We start from the raw sequence: 14,261 nt of genomic DNA, 5'->3' as shown, positions 1-14,261 counted from the left end.
CACGTGGGAAGAATCCATGGAAACCTCTCAGAGTCCGCGCGAAATTGAGGGAGGGTAGACGACACGTGGGTCGAACCGTGGACGCCAGTGCGGGAGACGCGGTTGGATAGGCGCCATTGGGCTCCGCGGGCGCTCCTATATTTCGTGGCTGTCCTAAGTCATCTGAGGTCCTGCAAAGGAAACGAGCGAGGGTGTGTAGGCTCTCTTTGGGCGGGGCCTCGCGTCAACCATGGCGCGTTCAGGTATTGGTCCCTCCCAACGCAGACGGCGCTCTCGTAGCGAGAACTTACGGACTATGGAAAGGCGAATTGATTTTGGAAGGTGAAAGCAAGGTTTGTTTCTGCTGCTTCGCTCTTCGGAACATGGGCACTTGAGCGTTATATGGGTATGTCATGCGGCGCATGAGGGGCGTGCTAGTGAGAGCCATCAGTATACCATCAACGATAGCTATATACATACGTATACGGTGCCGGGCTATTCTTCGCAGGCATTGATGATGTGGAGGAAAATGTAAGGTGCGGGAATGGGTTCAACGCTGGAAGCGGTCGTAGATCATATCGAGTCTATTGCGATGTCGTAACTGGCATATATATACACGAAAGACGATGCGAAAAATGTTGCGTATGGATGTACAAGAGCAGAACGAGACGACGCGAACGCTGTTACGACTGGCTTCTCCCGGAGCGAGCAGTGACTGTCACCACGAGAAAGACGGCTGGAGAGGCTTCGGCGCAAACGGCTCTTTTCGGATGGAAGCGAAGATGGATAGAAGCTGGGCCGCCTCGATGCCGCCATTTTCCTGCCAGAACGTTGTGGAAGAGGCCTGCTGCATGGCCAGCTCGTAGCACGTGTCGAGCAATGAGTTGGTGCTCTCAGGCGTGTCTTTGATGCGCACCTTCATGCCAATGGCCATGGCCATGAAGACGTGGAAGCGCGCCATCGGCGTGGAGACGGAGATGTCAACGGACATGCCTCGTTTCTTCGGGTCGGGATACACGGCCTCGCAGAAGCGGCTGAAAAGGCCGGGGGCGATGGCGTAGGCCTTGTGCTCCAGCGATTCGAGATGCTGGACGAATTCCGACGTCAGGGTTTCGGCTTCGAACCGGCTCGGAAACGGGGTGACCGTCATTGCTCTGCTTCTATCTGTGTAGCTCGAGCTTGTGCGAGACTGGCCCGGTGGTGGGCTTTCGGCATGCGCGGCGAAGATACCCTGGCGTGGTAGACGAGGGGCTGGGGCGAGCGGCAGCATGTCGACATCCTCGTCGTCGTCATCTTGCTCCTCGCTTTCCAAGGAGTTTGAAGATATGGAAGTTCTTCGAGAGGGGTGCGCGCTCTGTGATGATTCGGGCTTCAGCTGAGCGGCCTGGCCTTGCGCCATGAACTCCCAGGACGGCGCCGTATGCGGCGGACCCGGAGACGGGGTGAAGGATTTGCCGCCGGGCGGAAACGCCGCACTCGGGGGATACTGGGGCGCGGACGTCGGTGGCATCTCGGGAGATGAGGCTCGTGTGGTACCTGACCAGAATGAAGGTACTGGAGAATCTGGCGATGCCACATTGGGGATATGCTCACATTCGGTGATTGCGATGGACGGTATGCTGCTCGCCGTGCCCGCCGAAAAGCTACCCAGGTCCAGCTCATTGTCGGGACTGAATGGGCTGGCAAACTGGGTGTCCACCGTCAATGGTGGTGGGCTCTGCCAGTCAAAGCTGGGTGGTGTGGCCGCCATGAGGTTTTGGTCAATGGACTCCATGCCGTGCATAGGCGCATTTACATGACGTGCCAGCTGGGCTTCCAGCTGGTGTATTCGATTCTCCAATGCAGCTTGGTGTTCCCTTCGGCGCGGGACCATAGTTAGTCACGTGACTTCGCGAACACGCGACGGGGGATACTGACGATGCGACTACTTCGCGCGGTTTCTGTGTCCGAACACATTGCAGTGAGAAACGCTTGCATGTTGCACATGGCGTGTCGCCGTCGCAGCGTATCTTCCTCCGTCGGCATCGTTCGCAGGCGTTGGAGACGGATTTCCTCCGCGGCTGCCAGTCCTTGACGGACGCAGGCGAGAAGCTGTTGGGGCCCTCGCCGGCCGGCAATGAAGCTGCTCCGATTAGCGATATGTCGATCGCGCGAGAGACGGACGGCGGACGTACTGAAGGGGCACATGTTGGTGGTGAGATGCCCGGGATGCGCCGCCGGCAACTGAGGATTCCGAGAGCTAGAGTGCTGGGCAGGCTGGGAAGAGCACGAGGGGGAGAAGATGTGCTGGCGACGGCGCGGAGGATGAGATTTGTGTTTGTTTTACGGTCCGAGAAGAGTTGCTCTGGACGAGGAGGGCCGGGGCAGGAGGCATGACTAATCGGGTAGGCCTGCCCTCGGCTAGCCGCTGGCCAGCCACGACACACTCTTCACACACTTTTCTCCGCACCACTGCCCTGCGACACTTGCGCGCCGCGCTGGAATGCCCTGCTGTGCGCGCCGCCTGGCTCGTCAATGCCCGTCGTCTCCGCCTGCCCCCTGGGCGTGCCGACTTTTCTAGAAGGACTGCCCTGCGACGCGGGCCCGACGCGGAGGGCGGCCGCCTGCTCCGCACCTGCATGCCGCCTCGATGCTGCCTCCACCACTGACGATGCGCATCAGTGCGGCCCCAACGGAGATCAGCCCTCGCCTGCATTGCCCGGCGAGATCTCGCATATCCACAGGTCGTGTCGCATTCTCGAATGCGCCTTGCCGCGACGCCATTGTCCCAAGCACGCGCTGCAGCTTTACTGACGACCCCTCCCCGCCTCACATTGGCGACGACAACGAACTCGCAACCTGAGGACACACGCTCGCCTCATGACTCGAATCGAAGCTGCAGTGGCTTCCTCACGATTGACCCCAAACCGCCGTTTTCCCGATGCTGAAACGGCCTCAACGCATGCCTCAGGAGCTGCTGCCAAGAGCCCGTGACGAGCGCTGTCACCCGCATGAACGACAGGCACCACTTCCTCTTTCGCGGCAATTCCTCTTAAGAACCGGGCTCCCAAGCTTTCTCTCCAAGACCTCGTCCCTTTCCTTTCCTTGTAGACGCTCCTCTTTTCTGCCCGTTTTGGTTTCACATCGCTCTGATTCGCCACCACTACGACCGCTGCACTCCGCGCATTTCGTCTCATGCAACACAGCCTCAATATCTCTTGGTCTTATATTTCTAGCATTTTGGCCGTCCTTTAAGTGGACTCGGCGGGCAATCGCGAGCTGGCCAAGGGCGGAAGCGGCCTTGGTCTCCGCCTTTGCTTCATCCTGCTCCTCTGCTCTGTTGACCCACAGATTGACGTCCGTCTCTGTACGTAGATTGCTATATTACATCGCAAAGATGCATTGCGACTTCTGTACCTATTTACCAAGCTCGTCGAGCCGAGCACAATTTTGTTTGTCTAAATATCCCATGCTTCATTACCATAATTCATAGTCGTATTTTGTCCTTGCCTGTTGAACATGGCATCATCAAGCAGCGCGTCTGCTCGCGAGGAGAGTAGTTCTCTGCCTCCTCTACCGGAGATCACAGTCGATATTCCCAGGTCGCCTATGCGGGCGAACACCGACGAGACTCTGGCGACTCTGACAGAAGATGCTTCGCCAGCAACTCTTGCACCAGAGCGATCCTTCAGAGCATCGCACTCTCGAAACCCGTCGACAAGTGGTCGCAGCACGACCTCTTCTCGAAATCCCTTCTCCAGCCGAAGTCGCGCGGCGAGCGAGGCGACACTCGCGCCGCCCTCTACTTCAGCTGGGGCCTCGACGCATAGCGGCACGAGCGCTTACACTCTCGAGTCCCATCTGCACGATAACGCTCTCAAGGCCGATCCGGGGTGCGAGGAGGACTTCGCGGTCCTCAACAACAAGTTCGCCTTTTCACCCGGGCAGTTGAACAAGATGCTGAACCCCAAGTCGCTGGCGGCTTTCATCGCCCTTGGAGGGCTGCCTGGGCTCGAGACTGGCCTGCGGACGGATGTCGATGCGGGCTTGATCTTGGAAGAGACGGAGCTGCCCGGCTCGGTGTCCTTTGAGGAAGTCACGAAGCAGTATCGGAAGCTTCGCGGGGCTGACGCCTCAGGACTGCCTCGCCCGGTGGAAGTGCGCCATGTGGACGTGACTGAGCCTGGTCCATCGGGGAGTGGATCACACTCCGGCGAAGCGTTCTACGACCGCAAGAGGGTTTACAGCACAAACGTCCTCCCTGCGAAGAAGCCGAAGTCGTTCTTCATGCTCATGTGGGAGGCGTACTACAAGGAGTCGGTCCTCATCCTTCTCACGGTTGCTGCTGTCATCTCACTCGCTCTCGGACTGTACGAAACGTTCGGCGTCGACCACGGCCCGAACGCGCCCCCGTCTGTCGACTGGATCGAAGGCTGTGCTATCTGCGTTTCCATTGTGGTTGTGGTCATGGTGGGTGCGGTGAACGACTATCAGAAGGAGCGCGCCTTTGTCAAGCTCAACGCGAAGAAAGAAGCTCGAGAAGTTAAGGTGATTCGCTCCGGGAAGTCCTTTACGATATCCGTGTACGACGTTATGGCTGGCGACGTGCTGCATATGGAGCCTGGCGATCTCATTCCCGCTGACGGTATCTTCATCTCGGGCCACAATGTCAAGTGCGACGAATCTTCCGCGACTGGCGAGTCTGACCAGATGAAGAAGACGAACGCTGAGCAGGTGCTTCGCCTCCTGGAGCGCGGCCACAATGACCACAAGGACCTGGATCCATTCATCATCTCTGGGAGCAAGGTACTGGAAGGCGTAGGGACTTGTAGGTTACTCCAATCTAGCGCCTGATGCTTACTAACGACTCTAGATCTTGTAACGTCCGTCGGCGTCAACTCTAGCTACGGCAAGATCCTCATGGCTATGCGGCAAGAGATGGAACCCACGCCTCTCCAAATCAAGCTCGACAAGCTCGCCAAAGCGATCGCGAAGCTCGCCACCGCTGCGTCGTTTCTGCTCCTGCTGGTTCTTCTCTTCCGCCTCGTCGCCACGTTCCCCGGGAGTCCCCTCAGCGCTGCTGAAAAGGCGTCCAGGTTCATGGATATCCTCATCGTCTCGGTCACCATCATCGTCGTCGCTGTACCTGAAGGCCTGCCGCTCGCTATAACACTTTCCCTCGCGTTCGCCACGACACAGATGGTTAAGATGAACAACCTGGTGCGCATCCTCAAGTCGTGTGAGACAATGGGCAATGCTACCACGGTCTGCTCCGACAAAACCGGTACGCTCACTCAAAACAAGATGACGGTGGTGACTGGCACCATAGGGAAGGACTCCTTCGACGACAAGAATCCTGGCGCAGCCAACAACCGCTCTTCTGAGTTCGCCCAGCGCTTGACGAACGAGCAGAAGCGGCTCCTCATTGAGTCCGTGGCGATCAACTCAACCGCCTTTGAAGGCGACGGCGGCGAGTTTGGCTTCGTCGGTTCGAAAACCGAGACGGCCCTCTTGGGCTTCGCGAAGAATGTTCTGGGAATGACATCCCTCTCCCAGGAGCGTACTAGCGCGCAGATGGTGCAGATGTTGCCATTTGATTCGAGCAGGAAGTGCATGGGCGCTGTGCAGAAGCTCCCGAATGGCACCTATCGCCTGCTCGTCAAGGGTGCCTCCGAGATTTTGCTCGGCTACTCCTCGTCTCTGGCACTTCCGACCGGCAACATACCCATGGACGCTGAACAGTCGAAGCGTATTGCTGACATCATCGAGTCCTATGCGAAGCAGTCGCTCCGGACTATCGGCCTCGTCTACAAGGACTTTCCGCAGTGGCCGCCACGAGGTACGGAACATGCAGATGATGTCAGCATTGCCGCAGACTTGGGCGCGCTTCTCCATGACATGACCTATATCGGCGTCGTCGGTATCCAGGATCCTCTCCGACCGGGCGTTCCCGAAGCAGTCGCGAAATGCAAGCACGCCGGCGTTGTAGTCCGAATGGTCACTGGCGATAACATCACCACGGCCAGAGCCATCGCCACTGACTGCGGCATCTACACCGACGGCGTCGTAATGGAGGGACCTGAGTTCCGCAAGCTGAGCGACGATGACATGGACGCTATTCTGCCTCGCCTCCAAGTCCTAGCTCGCTCGTCGCCGGAGGACAAGCGCATTCTAGTTACCCGTCTCCGGAAACTTGGTGGTATCGTCGCCGTTACCGGTGATGGCACGAATGACGGCCCTGCGCTAAAGGCGGCGGATATTGGCTTCTCCATGGGCATCGCGGGCACGGAGGTCGCCAAGGAGGCGTCGGCAATTATCCTGATGGACGATAACTTCGCTTCTATCCTAACGGCATTGATGTGGGGACGCGCGGTGAACGACGCGGTGCAGAAGTTCCTCCAGTTCCAGATTACAGTGAACATTACGGCAATGGTTGTCGCGTTCGTGACGGCAGTCCAGGACTCGGAGATGCGCTCCGTCTTGACAGCTGTACAGCTCCTCTGGATAAACCTCTTCATGTAAGCCACTCCCCATCCCGTCCCGTACCCAGCCCTCTAATGCACTGTCTAGGGACTCACTCGCCGCGCTCTCCCTCTCCACCGATGCCCCCACGGAAGAAATCCTCGACCGCCCGCCCACGCCCCGCAGCGCCTCCATCATCAGCCTGACAATGTGGAAAATGATCATCGGCCAAGCCATCTTCCAAGTCATCGCCACCTTCATCATGCACTTCGCGGGGCCCAAGTTCCTCCCCTACCCTGAGTCCGAAATGCGCACCATCATCTTCAACATGTTCGTCTGGCTGCAGATCTTCAACCAGTACAACAACCGCCGGCTCGACAACAAGCTCAATATCTTCGTCAACATCCACAAGAACTACTACTTTATTGGGCTTAATGTGGTTATGGTGGGGTGTCAGGTCGTTATTGTGTTCTTTGGGAGCACGGCGTTTAGTATCGTGGCGCTAAATGGACCGCAGTGGGCAATTTCGGTGGTGGTGGCGGTACTGTGCATGCCGTGGGGGTGCTGCGTGAGACTTTTCCCGGATCGGTGGTTTGAGGTGGTGGCGAAGTTTGTTGGGAAGCCGTTTGTGCTGGTGTATCGGCCGCTTGCGCGGACGACGGATAGGATCATGCATAAGATGAAGCCGAGGAAGAAAGAGCTAGTCGAAGCTGCGTCGAGCGACGGAGAGAGCTATACGGGGAGGGGGAAGTCACCTGTGCAGACGAGTAGGGCGAGTGGGGATGTCGAGAAAGGTGTCCTGTAGGGAGTGATGGGTACATATTTTGGTGTTCGGCATTTTGATACAGCTTGCGTGATGCGCTTGAGCTAGGACATGGAGTCTGTGTTCTAGAGAAGGAAGACTTGGCGTTGGGAAAAGAGCCAGCTGTGCTTCAATAGATGGAGTGGATTACCTCCAGCCTATGTTTTGTGGCCCGAAGGCCTCCTGCCTGTGTGTTGTTCATTATGGCCACCTTGTATGGCCCTGGTTCGTAACTGTCGTTCGGATCTAAGAGTTGGCAGTTTTTGTGGATGGACTCTTATCACTGATCAATGCTCACTTCTCCAGATTTTAAGCCCACCCCACGATTCAGTATTAGCCCGAGTGTACCTCACACTTCACTGTCTACTTCCCATACACTTGGTGCTGCTCTAACAGCATTATCTAACTCTTAAACACGGCCGACATATCCAAACTCTCTAATCTTCTCCAATTTCCTCTTTGTAGGATCGCAAAATATGGTGCTGGGACTATCTACTTGGTGGAATTCCACGCTATACTCCATCGCGGGCGAAGTGGCGAAACGGTTCGTAGTTACTGTCGTGGAAGTGGAAGTTTGGCCCTGAATGCACGGACTAAAGGCATGCAGCGTAATTCCAATCAACGTATTTTTGGACATGCAGCGAGATGACTAGCTCTTTAAGGTTGACATGTTGCTGAAGGGGCTCGAAAATGGAGCTTTGTCTATCGTCCTGTACATCACTGAGCTCCATATCCTCAGTCCCTAAGGGCATGCTTCCCACCCAATGTAACGATTCGACAGACTCAAAGCTCCGAACGCTCCGTCTTGCTCGAGGGTTCTGTTGCTCCTCGTGCAGGAGTCCGGCCCAGGATCGACGAATTCGTTGGGTAGTTTCAGGCGTCGCCGTGGCGGTTGTAGGCGACCTCGGCAGCTACGCCAGATACGAAAACTATTTCATAGATGGTGTTTCGAAGCTTGGCGGGTAGCGGCATGAGCGAAGGGTGGCCCGGATTGTACGAGGGATTTCCAACGTCTCATGAGCTCCATATACTCCCACACGCGGCCTTGTCTAGGCAAGAGCATGACGGTTCCCAATCGGGTATATCTTCTTCTATATCCGAGGACGATTGCGGCCACAGTCTCGCCCTTGTTCGTAGGTGAGCGCAGAGTGATGCTCGAGTCGAAGGAAATGCGTGGCTGGTAGTAGTGGGGCAGTGTGTAAAGGCATTGCGAAGAAGGTATAATCTTGTCTGGGTGATCAGTTCACGCCTCGATCTCGCCTACGACGCGTCGTCGTGGTTTCTGGTAAGAAGGAGTTGTCAAGTAAAAGTGGTGCGTGTGGCGGGAACTAGGTTCGTCTGTAACAGCGACTCCACCGGTCTAAAAGGAGACCACCCACGAGCAAGATTGATCGAACGGAGACGAGCAGGAACATTGAAGTTGTGGTATTTTCCCTTTACCCCGTCCTCCCTAACGTAAGGGTAGCAAAAAGAGATGAACGTATGGAGGTGTGGTGGGTAGAAGGTCACAAAAGAACCAAAAAAGAGACCTCCCGAAACCCGCCATGCGGCGGACGAATAATGATGAGAGTGGGACTTGAACCCACGCCACTTTCGTGACCAGGAATTAGTGCTAAGATAACCTTAACCTGGCGCCATAACCAACTCGGCCTGGAGTGGATCAGCTTGAGTTTTGCGAGCGCTGATTTGAGAGAACTTACCATCTCACCGTTCAATTTTGATGGATGATTTTTGGTAATTTTGAATATATACCATAAGGAAGGCCCGGAGTGGAACTGGTACGACTGCTAATGGCGAAAAAAATCAGCGCTGACCCCTGTTCGTGGATGTGGCGGTCAGGCGCTGAAAATTTTCTGGATGACACAAAGTTTTGGGAAGTGATTGGTTGAGAGAACTGGCGTTCCAACAAAACAAATCAGAGCTATGGATATCCTTATTGGTGGACTTGATCGAATTTCTCTGGGTGTCAGAACCTTGGAAGTTAATGAGTCACGTGAGCGGCCCGTCCTTCCATTGGTCAATTTCTATGAGGGGAAATTCACGGGACTGAATAACTTCTGACATGTGGGAACTTGAGCACGAAACGTTCTTCAGATAGAAGGCTGGTAAGCAGACTATATACAGCTTCCAAAGGTTGGTAAATTTTTCTGTATCACGTGACCGAGTAATGTCCGGTATACCAGAGGTCACCACAGACACCCTTGTGGTACGCTAAGAACATCACATTTGGAGTCCTCATATCATATCGGTTGTATCGTCCTAGAAAGTTTATAGGTGGGGACGTCTATTTCTAAAACCAAATGCTCTACTATAGGACAACGCACCGGCGTAAATACCATCCTCGGCAGGGAAGTGGCCGCCCCTTCGAAACTGCACGCTCTATAATCGACTCTTCAAACCCGCAGCCTCTGGCCTCCACATCTCATTTAGAAGTCTACTCGCGTTTACCATTTCGGGCCTCAACTGGTCTAGCGCCGTGACGCCCAACAGCCGCATTCCCAGCGCGAGCTCATCCGCCAGCACTGCAGCACGTTAGCTTCGGCCTTCCCATTCTCAATACCCGCTCAGACTCACCATCAACACACCGCTCCACCCCTTTACTTCCATATGCCGCCAGCGCGTACAAGAACGGCCTTCCGACGCCCACAGCCGTCGCACCCAGACAGAGCGCCTTCAACACATCACTCCCGTCTCTCAACCCGCCGTCTAGGAAGATCTCCATCTTCCCAATAATCTCCGGACAGTACGTTCGTATCTCAAGCAGCGTCATCAGGGCGCTGGGTGCGGTATGCAGTTGCCGCCCTCCATGATTGCTCAATAGGATACCGTCACACCCGTACTCGCACGCTAGCTTGGCGTCTTCCGCGCACTGGATGCCTTTTAGCACAATCGGGCCATCCCACTCCTTTCTTATCCACGCCAGATCCCGCCACGTCGTATGCGGACTGAGCTGCCCGGCGACCACCCGGCCACCGAACGCAGGCGAGAACGCATTCTCCTCCGCGGCCTCCCACTCCGCCGTCGACTCCTCCTCCAAGCCCACAGCCAGCGTCTCTTCAGCTTGCAGCACGCGATCCGCAGTCCGCTTACCTAGCACCGGGGTGTCTACCGTAATCCACAGCCCCTTATACCCGCACTTTTTCACTATGTGCATCAGAGCAACCGCCCGCTTGCGATCGACCGGCATGTAGAACTGGTAGAAGAGCTGCGTCGGACTCGCGTTCTTCAGCCGCGTCTGTTCGTCGTGGAACGTCTGCATAATCTGCTCGGCGGACTTGCTGGATGCCGTGCTGACGACCATGTGCGCGCCTTTGCGTACTGCACCACGCACCATCTCGGGCTCTGCGCCGGAATGGATAGCGCCGAGAGTGCCCATTGGCGAGATGTAGAAGGGATATAGAGACGAGTGCCCGAAAATGGCGCGGCGCGTATCTACGTCTCCGACATCTCGCATCACGCGTGGGCGGAAGTTGATGCGACCCCAGTCGTCTAGGTTCGTCCTCAAGGAATGTCCGGTATTCGCTGACGTCGACGCGTATATGTACGACTTGCGCGGCATGACAGCTTTCGCCGCTTTTTTGAAGTCGGCGCATGAGACGCAGAGCGTGGGATGAGGAATCTCTTTTTCAGTATCTGCATTTGATGCAGACGTTGCTTTCTCCTCCTTTGCTGTTCTTAATTCGCCGAAGGTGTTAGGATCGACCGGGCCGAGGAGGCTCCCAGGCGGGAGGTCGTTGACATAATCGAGAGGGTGGTATTTCTTGAATTCCTCCGTCGCATCCTACATCATTGTCAGCATCACTCCTTCAACATCTTGGGCGCCTCTACCAACCGTCCCCGCCTGCTTCAAAATAATCGCGGCGCCGCCGGGATGCTTCGACAAAAACGAAGTGACATCATACACCTTCGAATCCAGCACTATCCAACACGACCTCTTGGTATTATGCTTCGCGACCTCTGCGCCGTCAATTGCCGCCATGCTTCCACTCATGCTTGCCAAAAACGCCTCAAGATGCAAATGAAGATGAGATGGAAGATGCTCGGCCAACCGTCCGCAACGTATTTGAGGGGCGTTCGGCGCTAGTCCGAATTTAGCCGTTGCGATAACCGATAACCGATTCTCGGGGAGAACGCCGGTGCAGCAAGCCAGCTAGGGCAAAGGTCTGTGCCAAAGAGATTCTCACTTCCATGTACGTATTCCGTTCTCGGAGATGGAGCGACCGGGAAGTCTCCACGCCGAGCTGTCCTAGAAACCCCACGACTCACAGCACTCACAGCCACCGTATCTACCCGCCTCCTCTTCGCCGTCCCAGTCAATGTCTACATAAGATATATCCGACCCATAGCCTTTGGAATTCAGGACTTCGCACCATTTCCCATATGCGTGCCCTCCGCAACTCCTTGCGACAAGGCTCGGCGTTACCTGCCGCCCAACGAGCAAAGGTGGCACGAACCGCGAAGTCGCCCTGCTCAAACTACACAAGTCGACGTTGTTTTCTAAAAGAAACGGAACAGGGTTGAGTTTCCCAGCCCCAGCCGCGACATGCAACAAGTTCCAGTGCCGTAGGTCTTTCACCTGGCTAGGGTTCTCATACCAACCCCACAGTTCTTGTATGGTTTCCAAATTGCCAAAGCATACGGCGCAGAAAAGAGGAGTCCATTCCAGGTTGTACGTCCGAACATCAACAGAAGCTTTCAACGCTAAGAGGGCTTTTACGTCTTCGCGTGTTCCGAATGCGGCTGCGCGGTGCAGCGCGGTCCACCCGCAGGCATCTTGCGCGTCGAAGTTCTGGAACGAATTGCAGGCGAGGATCTCGAGAAACTCGGTTTGCGGCTCACACTTGCGGCTCGAACCGAACAAGAAGAAGGCTGCAGTATAGCCATCGTCACCAACGGCCTCGACGTCTGCACCGTTAAGCAAGCACAGCCTTGCGATCTCGGGTCTTCTCCAGTATGCAGCCGCAAGCAGGACGCCTCTACCAATGCGATGAGCTGAGTTCATTCTACGAAGAAAGCTGTCAGGATACTTACGACGTTACTGGTGTTCCTTCGTTGATGAGATATTCTACAAGCTCCGTTGAGCCGCTCCGGGTTGCGTACTATCCCTGTTAGTCCCATCGGAGAAGTGTCGCGAGCCGACTCACCCAAAGGAGAGACTTCTCTCGGTCTGACACATCGCTTGGCGCTGCTTTATTCTCTCGAAACATATTTCGAACCGCAATGAGATCGCCTTCTATGCATGCGACGACAATAGCAGACTGTTCGGACACATAGTTCACTATAGTAAGCCGGCCACCAAGTACCACAAGGTTGCGCCAGGTGGATCCGTGACGCCTGACCGACAGCGACAATATGATTGCCATTCCTCCAACTAGCGTAGGTAGTGAGACTCTTGCGTAGCAGCCGTAGTTCTTATGCGAGCCGTTGGTAGTGATCAGGACGAAGAACTCACAGGCAAGGAGCCACTTCCAGAACTCGGATAGTCTATTGGTGTTGATATACCGCGAGGGCGTCAAGGGCTCATTACTCTGTGGCATGAGGTTACTGTGATCCGCTCTGGAGATTGAGGCGCGTTTCTGAAGTTGCTGCTCCGTATGGAGGTCTTGAATGGCATTTTTGATCTTGTTGAACTGCTTTTCGGTCTCCGAGTACGCTTTGAAGGAAGCTTTCCTGAGCGGTGTCAGTAACTGAGCCTACTAAATACCGGAGCATTAGTATACATGTTAATGAATTGCAGAACAACGCCGAGACTGCTCTCCGTCTGTTGCAAATGCAACAAGTACTCCTCCACTTTCCTTCGCTCGAACAAAGTCCATGCAAGCCGCCACTTCAACCCCGATGGTTTCCCGCAGAGCATCCCGCAGTCCTCACGTATAGCGCTCATGTTGTGCTTGGCCACAGTGAGGGTCTGGCGTAGGACCCATATCTCTGTCGGCTCGAGGAGATCTCTCCAGCCAGTATCGATTGCTATCTTTTCTAGACAATGGAGTCCTAGGACAACTAGGCATGTCTGATTGTGCACTCGTGCTAGCTCTTTTGGTCCGGAGTGAATGCCACGGAGGAGGTCTGTCGCGAGAGTCGAAATCTCTTTGGCAAGAGCAACCAGCGTCACGATGGATGCTGCGGCGCTTACAGCTTCCATTTTGTTGGACGATTATCGACACATGGGCACGTCCTTTCTAGGAGGATGGAGAAGCTCAGAAACCAGCGAATTTGGGTGAACGGCTGCCTGTTCATATTAGAGTAGGCATGCAGCCTTCTGCCTCCCAAGCTGTGGCTTTCTTCCTGAAGACTTGGGGGGGGGGAGAAGGTGAGTGATTTCATTGGGTGAAAGGGTGAGGCGTTCACCAAGGCAGGGCTCAGCATTGAGCCTGCGGGCAAACCAGACCGGTGAGCGGAACCGGTCAAGCACTCACTGATGGGATTTAACATAAGAGACAACCCCAGCACCTCATCGCTTCGTAAATCGAAGAAGCTTCAGTTCGAATTTGAGGCCGGACCACCGTTTCGGCTCTACCAGATGCTGTGCACACAGTGGACACAAGAAGACGGCAGCCCATGCTCCCCGACGAGCATGGCACAAATTTCTCCGACCTGCGCGAGTTATCCTGACTGCCACAGAGCTACGCGCGAGGAGTGAGTCTACCCCGGGACCTTGGCATTCGCTTACGAAGCAACTCAGCGATCGCTATCAACCCGGCTGCGGTGACGAAGAACCAACATTCCCTCAGTCTTAACCACCCATCGAGACAGAAAGTGAGTAGAGGCAGAAGGGGGACGCGGTTGAAGGATTTTTGCGAGCGTTGAATAGAGGATGCAGTTTTCGCAACCTTTAACGGAAGGTCTCGACTGGCGGCACGGCCGGTTGATGGTCAGCTATTGGGCAAAAGGATCGTCCAATCCTTCTGCTCTTCAGTTATGATGCCTTATATATTCGGTAACACACCCCCCCAGCTTGTAGGTCGCTGTTGCGAGTGGAAAGCTGCCTCTTATTAGGCCAGCTATCTCTGGGCTAGCTATCTCTGGGCCAGCTATCTCT

At 55.4% G+C, this 14,261-nt stretch overlaps 4 protein-coding genes and 1 pseudogene across 5 annotated transcripts; 1 reads left to right on the top strand and 4 right to left on the bottom strand.

Moving 5' to 3' along the window:
- Positions 1–556: 556 nt before the first annotated feature.
- BU26DRAFT_456712 (uncharacterized protein) lies at positions 557–2,491 on the bottom strand. Its single transcript, XM_033824920.1, has 3 exons — positions 2,154–2,491; positions 1,897–2,101; positions 557–1,835 (listed from the first exon to the last, which is right to left on the bottom strand). Exons 1-3 carry the CDS (start codon positions 2,164–2,166, stop codon positions 698–700), a joined length of 1,356 nt encoding a protein of 451 aa, XP_033683944.1. The 5' UTR covers positions 2,167–2,491; the 3' UTR covers positions 557–697.
- Positions 2,492–3,477: 986 nt separating this feature from the next.
- Positions 3,478–7,225, top strand: BU26DRAFT_564629 (calcium-translocating P-type ATPase; the record flags this gene model as incomplete). The annotated part of the gene is made up of 3 exons (XM_033833298.1): positions 3,478–4,786; positions 4,832–6,476; positions 6,529–7,225. 3 exons carry the CDS (start codon positions 3,478–3,480, stop codon positions 7,223–7,225), a joined length of 3,651 nt encoding a protein of 1,216 aa, XP_033683943.1.
- Positions 7,226–8,786: 1,561 nt separating this feature from the next.
- On the bottom strand, positions 8,787–8,873 carry BU26DRAFT_t28 (annotated as a pseudogene). Its single transcript has one exon. The product of its transcript is annotated as a tRNA-OTHER (tRNA).
- A 625-nt stretch (positions 8,874–9,498) lies between these two features.
- BU26DRAFT_456705 (L-lactate dehydrogenase) lies at positions 9,499–11,239 on the bottom strand. Its single transcript, XM_033824919.1, has 3 exons — positions 11,055–11,239; positions 9,797–11,003; positions 9,499–9,744 (listed from the first exon to the last, which is right to left on the bottom strand). Exons 1-3 carry the CDS (start codon positions 11,211–11,213, stop codon positions 9,602–9,604), a joined length of 1,509 nt encoding a protein of 502 aa, XP_033683942.1. The 5' UTR covers positions 11,214–11,239; the 3' UTR covers positions 9,499–9,601.
- A 171-nt stretch (positions 11,240–11,410) lies between these two features.
- BU26DRAFT_519116 (ankyrin) lies at positions 11,411–13,399 on the bottom strand. Its single transcript, XM_033828977.1, has 4 exons — positions 12,943–13,399; positions 12,367–12,892; positions 12,254–12,321; positions 11,411–12,198 (listed from the first exon to the last, which is right to left on the bottom strand). Exons 1-4 carry the CDS (start codon positions 13,362–13,364, stop codon positions 11,469–11,471), a joined length of 1,746 nt encoding a protein of 581 aa, XP_033683941.1. The 5' UTR covers positions 13,365–13,399; the 3' UTR covers positions 11,411–11,468.
- Positions 13,400–14,261: the final 862 nt, after the last annotated feature.

This window comes from Trematosphaeria pertusa (assembly GCF_010094035.1).
Source record: "Trematosphaeria pertusa strain CBS 122368 unplaced genomic scaffold BU26scaffold_7, whole genome shotgun sequence".
In the NCBI taxonomy this organism is placed as follows: domain Eukaryota; kingdom Fungi; phylum Ascomycota; class Dothideomycetes; order Pleosporales; family Trematosphaeriaceae; genus Trematosphaeria; species Trematosphaeria pertusa.
Note: the sequence above shows the minus strand (reverse complement) of the source record. Positions and strands in the feature narration are given on the sequence as shown.

Coding starts and splice junctions, on each gene's coding strand:
- BU26DRAFT_456712 (XM_033824920.1), bottom strand. Junction 1,836..1,896: donor CCGCGCGAAGTAGTCGCATC/GTCAGTATCCCC, acceptor CCCGCGCCGAAG/GGAACACCAAGCTGCATTGG.
- BU26DRAFT_456705 (XM_033824919.1), bottom strand. CDS start 11,213: ATGAGTGGAAGCATGGCGGCAATTGACGGCGCAGAGGTCGCGAAGCAT. Junction 11,004..11,054: donor TTTTGAAGCAGGCGGGGACG/GTTGGTAGAGGC, acceptor ACAATGATGTAG/GATGCGACGGAGGAATTCAA. Junction 9,745..9,796: donor GGTGGAGCGGTGTGTTGATG/GTGAGTCTGAGC, acceptor AACGTGCTGCAG/TGCTGGCGGATGAGCTCGCG.
- BU26DRAFT_519116 (XM_033828977.1), bottom strand. CDS start 13,364: ATGGAAGCTGTAAGCGCCGCAGCATCCATCGTGACGCTGGTTGCTCTT. Junction 12,893..12,942: donor GTTCTGCAATTCATTAACAT/GTATACTAATGC, acceptor GACACCGCTCAG/GAAAGCTTCCTTCAAAGCGT. Junction 12,322..12,366: donor GAGAGAAGTCTCTCCTTTGG/GTGAGTCGGCTC, acceptor TAACAGGGATAG/TACGCAACCCGGAGCGGCTC.